Raw genomic sequence first — 6,652 nt, forward strand, 5'->3', positions numbered from 1 at the left:
TGTCAATGGCATTCAATGTTTGTGTTAGGAGTCGGACAAACACTCAAAACTGGCCATTCATTGTCAATGGCATTCAATGTTTGTGTTAAGACAATGTTTGTGTTTAGACAAACCCTCAAAACATAGGAGGGGCTGGCGCCCCTCAAAATATGTTTTGTTAAAGATATGTTGTTTTTGAGGGCGATAGCCCCTCCTATGTCCAGCTTTTAGTATGTGTGTAAACACAAACTTTGTCCTAACACAAACATTGAAGACGAAGCTGAGAACGCAAATCCTGATTGGCCGGAATGAGATGTATGATGATAATTTACATTTAAATTAAAGCAATTTATTGTTTTACTGTAGGTTAGTATTATAGCCTTCTGGCCTTCTGGCTCCAAAACTATGGAATGCACTTCCCATTGCAGTCAGAACTGCAGCCTCACTCCCAATCTTCCGCCGTAGTCTGAAAACCCACCTCTTCAGACTCCACCATGGCCCGTAGCACTTGCCCTAGCCTAGCCCCTTAGATAGCACATTATGTAGACTTAGATAGTATTTTAAACAGACTTATAGCTTGTTATGTAGACAGCTCTAGAATTGCACTTTATGTAGTCATAGCACTTTATAGTACACATGTATAATATATTATATAGTATAGTATGTATAGTTTACATAGATACTCCACTGTTACGTTCTTAGTTTACGCATGATTCATGATAACTACTTTTTATACATGTGATGTATGCCATGCTTTTTGTTATTGCTTAATGTAAGTCGCTCTGGATTAAGAGCGTCTGCTAAATGCCTAAATTGTAAATTGTAAATTGTATAGCTCTGCATCTCAAACAACCCAACTTATAGAATTCTGTCAGTAAACAAAGGGTCTGCTCTCTGCTGGTTATTGTGTTAGATTACTAATCATAGGCTATAGTATATAATTATTATATACTGTATACCATAAAGGTCAATTTGAGGTTTTGAGTATAGAGATTAAAATGTAATAGCCTATCGTTCATCAATTAATGTTACTAACATAAATAGAAAAGAAACAAATAAACAAAACATTAATTTACAGGTCACACTGGCAGTGCTGTCAAACAAGTCACTTTTTAAATAATGGCTGTTACGAAGGCTTTCACTTAGAGCTCCATATATGGGGATAACCAAGCCACGCACACGGTATCTCCAATGATCTCAAATCCTCAGAGTCTACAGGACCCAAGCAAGACCCAGGATACAGGATACAGCACATAGGACAAGGCTCAAGACACCACACTCAAGACACAAGATCCAAGATCAAGAACACCTCAGTCAACACATACGAACCAAGGCGTCTGGCTTTACAACCCAGATACCTTGCATAGCTTTACCAAGACCACCATTCCAATTAGCTCCGTTAAACATCTCGGTATAAGTTCGGATCGGACACCACTGCAGCGGGTCCTAGCCTAGACAACCAGGACTAGTTTGAGCTATAGAAAAAACACAATTTGATAATGTTTAAATGTTGATACAGAAGATTGTCGTTCTTCTTAAACAATGAACAGGTCAGAAATATATCATATATCAACAACAGTAATTATGATGTCAGCACTGTGTAGGTCTATATGTCATCTATGACATCAGTACTATGGTGTCTCTATTTGTGTGTGTGTGTGTCTAGATATTTGTGTCTATAGAACTACGAAGCCAGGAGACTCCAACACATTTGCAAAGAAGGATGTTGCGGCGACCCAAGCCAACTGACTGTGAAGCAGACCTCCTACGAGAGCAAGATCAGTTTATGGTCTCTGGTATCCCGTCTGTGACTCATGTTGTCCGTTGCCCAGATAAGAGGAGAGGAGGGGATGGAATGGGAGTCGACATAGAAGAGCATGCCGGAAGAGATGTTGTCTCCATTGCAGACCTCCCAGATCAACTTAATGCTCTGACGCCAGCCCCTCCTAAAGAGTCTCTCTTCAAAGCTAACAAAGTGCATTGCGAGGATGAAGATGCTGAAGAATTGTTGGACAGACGTGACACACACATCAGTGCAGTTCTCTCCAGGATTGTTGAGAGAGACACCAGCTGTACTCCAGTCTCTCTACCAGCATTCACAGGCACCGCCTTCCCCAAAGTATTGCGGCGCTCAGAAACAGATACTCGGGTATCTACTGGTGGTGGGAAGAGGAGCATCTTTGCTCATCAGATCTTAGCTGAGCAATGTGCAGATAGCAGTCAAATAGTTGCACCCAATGGCCAAAATATTCCCCCTGAGAGTAGAATGGATACTGAGGCAGCTCCTTCCACATGTCATAGTACCAGGTCAGGCCCCAGGTTGGTGTCTGGACTGGGACTCTGTGGCCCCAACAGATCGGTTGAGACCATGGGAATCCACCACGAGAACCAGGCCATGCTCCAGGCAATGTCCCAAGCAGAGATACTAGAGGAACAAAAGAAAATAATGACTCGACTTGATCCTAGACTGGTGAAATTTGTCAGATCTCGCAGAGCCCAAGGCACCCAGCTGACCATCCCTGCTTTCAAACATCCCCAAGATGTCAAAGGTAGGGAACAGTGTGTTCCTGAAGGTGTTGTCAAAGAGTCAGACTCCTCCAGTCAAAAGCAGGAACCCTTTGATGTTGACATGGAGAAAGAGGAAGCACAAGTGACAGCACCACTTCCTGTGACAGTGGATGAGCTGCCAGTGAAGCCACTGAGGGAGTGGATCCACATGGACAAGCTAGAATCAGAGAAACTAGAGTGGACTAGAGACCTGCCTGCTCCCAAGAAGAAAGGAACCAAAAAGGCCATGCAGGCTCGTTTTGACTTTGCCGGCTCCTTGATCCCGCCGACTGAAGACCTGCCCACTCACCTGGGACTACACCACCATGGAGAGGAGCCCGAGCTGGCAGGTTATTCCCTCCAGGAGCTCTTCCTGCTCTCTCGGAGTCGGGTGATCCAGCAGAGGAGTCTGGCCCTCAACACCCTGGGCAGCGTTCTCACAAAGGCACACGCTGGTGAATATGTGTCTCTTTTGCGAGGAAATGTGACATCCACACTGTTAGACGCCGGTCTGCTCTTCCTTCTACGCTTCGCATTGGATGACAATGTGAACGCTGTGATGTCTGCGTCAGTGCACATGCTCAAAGCGCTGCTAGGGTCTGCAGAGGACGAGGAGTGCCTGGACAGCACCTTCTCTTGGTTTGGTGGTCTGGCCGCCTTCCCGTTAATGCCCTCTGCTCAGGAGGATGAGGGGTTGGAGGAGTGCATGAAAGACACTACCAACGAGATAGGGTTAGAGGAGAGGAAGACGGATCACTATGTGGCCAGACAGGATGTTGTGAAGGGTCTGCTGAGCATGAAAATTCTCCCCAGACTGCGTTATATCCTTGAGGTGGTCCGTCCATCTCCACGGGTGGTCCGGGACATTCTGGAGGTTCTGATCCGTGTTGCGAGACACTCCGCCTGCTCCGCCACTCGGGTGCTTGACTGTCCTCGCCTGATGGAGGTGGTGATGTCAGAGTTCCTTCCCACTTCCTGGACGATGCCGTCCGTGCCCCTACCCCAGTCTGTTTACGGACTCCCACTGACTAGCGCCATGAAGCTCCTAAGAGTGTTGGCAACCTCCGGGAGACATGCATGTGCCAGGATTCTTAATTCTCTGGGAGCCAGGGAGCGTCTGTGCCGTCTGCTGACCCCAGAGCCCAGTGAGCTGCCGTTGGAGCAGTCTGAGGCTCTTATGATCACCACAGAGGCATACAGACTGTGGACTGTAGCAGTCAGCTATGGACAGGCCTGTAATATATACATAGACCTGTATACTGTCTTGGTCAAGGTGATGTGGTCTGTCCAGCAAACAATTCTCCCATCAGACCCACTGTTGCCCCTCCAGCTCCAGAGGATCCAGGCCCTTCTTTCTCTGCTCACACAGGTCACACACACCGCAGGCCACCACCAGGAGCTGCAGGTCAGTTCCCAGGGTTCGGAGTGCCCCCCACCCCCTCCAGTGTCATGGGGTCACGTGACTGGGCTGCAGGCCTCCCTTCTAGAACAACTGAAGAGCTGCATGAATAGTCTAGACAACCCAGTTGACAGAGACAGCAGCCTGGCTCTGATACCGGCTTATCTGCTCTTAGTAGAAGCGTATTACCACCAGCTCTCCAGACAGAACTGTTTCAAGCCAGTAGAGACTCTTCAGGAACTAGAGCAGTTGACAAAAGAGGTTCTTCTCCCACTGTTGTCCCACACTGTGGTGCAAAGTCTCATACAAAACCTCAAGTCTTGCTCCATAGTGTGTGACCTCCAGTCCAGTCGTCCAGGTCCAGAAACGACCCCCAGCCTGCCTGGCCTAGCTTGCCCAGGATGGAGGCGCCGTCTGTGGTTGGCTGCGCCTTCCTCTCCCTTCCCTATACTCACCGCACTGAGTCTCCTACTGGATACGCTCACAGGCATCCACAAGGGACTCACCCACAAATTCAGCTGCCTACTCCTGTCAAAACCTGTAATTGGCTACCTTCGTAGCTGTGGTCAGGCCACACCCACGTTCTCTCACACCAGCGCATGGCTCCTTCGTCATGAGCACCACTTCCTATACCTGCTGCTACGCTTGGCACACAGACTGGTTCCCAGTGAACAAGAGGTGGCCAGACATTGTCCTCTCTACCACCAGGTGGCACTTGTCCTGCTCCCCTGTTTATTGCCAGGCAGTGAATACTTGGCCCATGAACTCCTCTCCACCATCATATTCAGCAAAGACTTCATATCAGAGGGCCATTGTGGAGGACCTGAAGACATAGAGCTGGCAGAGTTGAAGCTACCCGAACGCTCCACCTCAATCATTGACTATCCCTCCTCTCTTCAGACAGTCACCGCTCTTCTAAGGGAAGCCTGTGCCCAACTGCCCCTAATCAGGGGCTGCTTCCTCCCTCACCTGGCCCACCCGGAGCCCATCATATCGAGGTCCCGAGATGCCTACCTGTGCCGGAACCCCTGGGTGAACTCTCAGCTCCTCCCGGAGCTTGGTGGTCCCACCCTACCCTCTGATTGGCCTTTCCTGCCTCTTGTCAGCTTGTATGAGCAAACGGGGGTTTCTGGTAGTGGCTTGCAGGTGGAGGAGATGTCACATGGTGCACTGCAGACTGTGATCCACTGTCTCCAGTGGCTGTTGCTGCTGGAGGTTTGGAGGGAGAACTCACTCGAAGTGATCCCTCCAGTAGCCAAGCTCGCTCGACTGTCCTGTGTCTTCCTGTGTTCCAGCGACCTGTTCCTGGAGAGGCCTGTCCAAAGTCTAGTCTGGGCCCTGATCCGACTGCTCACCAGACCATCCAGACTGGACTCTCTGGACCTCAACATGCCTCCTCCAGGCTTGGCTTCCTTCCAGGATCTGTATTCGGCCCTGTTGACCCAGTATGAGGCGGTTTCCTTTGGTGATCGACTTTTTGGCTGCTTGGTCCTGCTGCCTCTACAGAGGAGGTACAGTGCGTCCATGAGGCTGGCCGTGTTTGGAGAACACATGGGCATGCTCAGATCACTAGGGGTCACTCTGAACGAGCTGTCCATCCCCATAGAGCAGTTCATCTCTCCACCCGAGCACTCCCTTCCTCTCCTCCATCTCTACTTCCGATCCCTGGTGACGGGGGCCCTGAAGTATTGCTGGTGCCCTGTCTTGTATGTGGTCGCTCTGTCTCACATTAACGTTTTCATCTTCTCACAAGACGCTGCTGCGCAGGAGGTAGAAGCAGCTCGTTGCAGTATGCTGAGAAAAATCTACTACCTGACTGATGAGGTGTTGAAGAGCCACCTATTGCTGTTTCGTCTGCCCCAGCAGCACTCGGAGCTGGGCTTTGACACCTACCAGCAGCTTCCTCCAATTAGAGCCAAGTGTCTGAAGAGTGTCGTGGGAACGCAGGACTCCAGTGTGGACCATGGACTTGGCTCCAATGTGGATGTTGGGCTTCATGTGGCCAGCCTGTAAAACCTACAGTATGTATTAGCTATATACCCAATACCATATATTCTATTTATCCACATCTCTGTCTGGGTAGAGCGGTAGTCGGTAGAGCACTCGCCTTTGGACCACAATTTCATGGGTTCCGATTTTAGGCAAGGTTTAATTGCAATGACAGCCCCATTGACTTCCATAATAAAATTAAAGTAAAAATATTCTAAAACAAAATCACACTCGTGTGAAGTGAAGGGCACTGTGGCTGCCACACGATTGCCTTCTGACACAATCATCGTCCTCCACAAGATATGTGTTATTGTATGAAACAGAATTACTTACGAGTTGTATTTTTAGTGCGCTAAACAAACATTAAAGTCCATAGACTTGGCTGCCACATGACGTAATTTTGGAAAGCCATGCATTGGAGGGCTAGCGCCACTTATATCCATATTTGGGCACATCTGTCCAGACAAATAGACAGAAGGACAGTCAGACAGACAACAGACAACTTCAACTGTATCAATAAAGAAAATCAATTGTGAAGTGAGGGGCGCTCTTATCATTGTACATCATGACGTAACATGTCAATTTGCTCAGACACACGTAAATTCTCCATTCATTGTCAATGGGAATTTAACAAAAATACTGATTTGCTCAGACACATAGATGTACATTATACATATGACATCAATTCTCCATTCATTGTCAATAGCATTTATTGTTGTGTCAAAGGACCAGTTTGCC

The 6,652-nt window shown here is 48.4% G+C and overlaps 1 protein-coding gene across 1 annotated transcript; it reads left to right on the forward strand.

Moving 5' to 3' along the window:
* Positions 1-1,702: 1,702 nt before the first annotated feature.
* On the forward strand, positions 1,703-5,938 carry LOC306934912 (RNA polymerase II-associated protein 1-like; the record flags this gene model as incomplete). Its single annotated transcript, XM_079517722.1, has 1 exon — positions 1,703-5,938. One exon carries the CDS (start codon positions 1,703-1,705, stop codon positions 5,936-5,938), a length of 4,236 nt encoding a protein of 1,411 aa, XP_079373848.1.
* Positions 5,939-6,652: the final 714 nt, after the last annotated feature.

Source organism: Electrona antarctica (genome assembly GCF_951216825.1).
Source record: "Electrona antarctica genome assembly, chromosome: 13".
Classification (NCBI taxonomy): domain Eukaryota; kingdom Metazoa; phylum Chordata; class Actinopteri; order Myctophiformes; family Myctophidae; genus Electrona; species Electrona antarctica.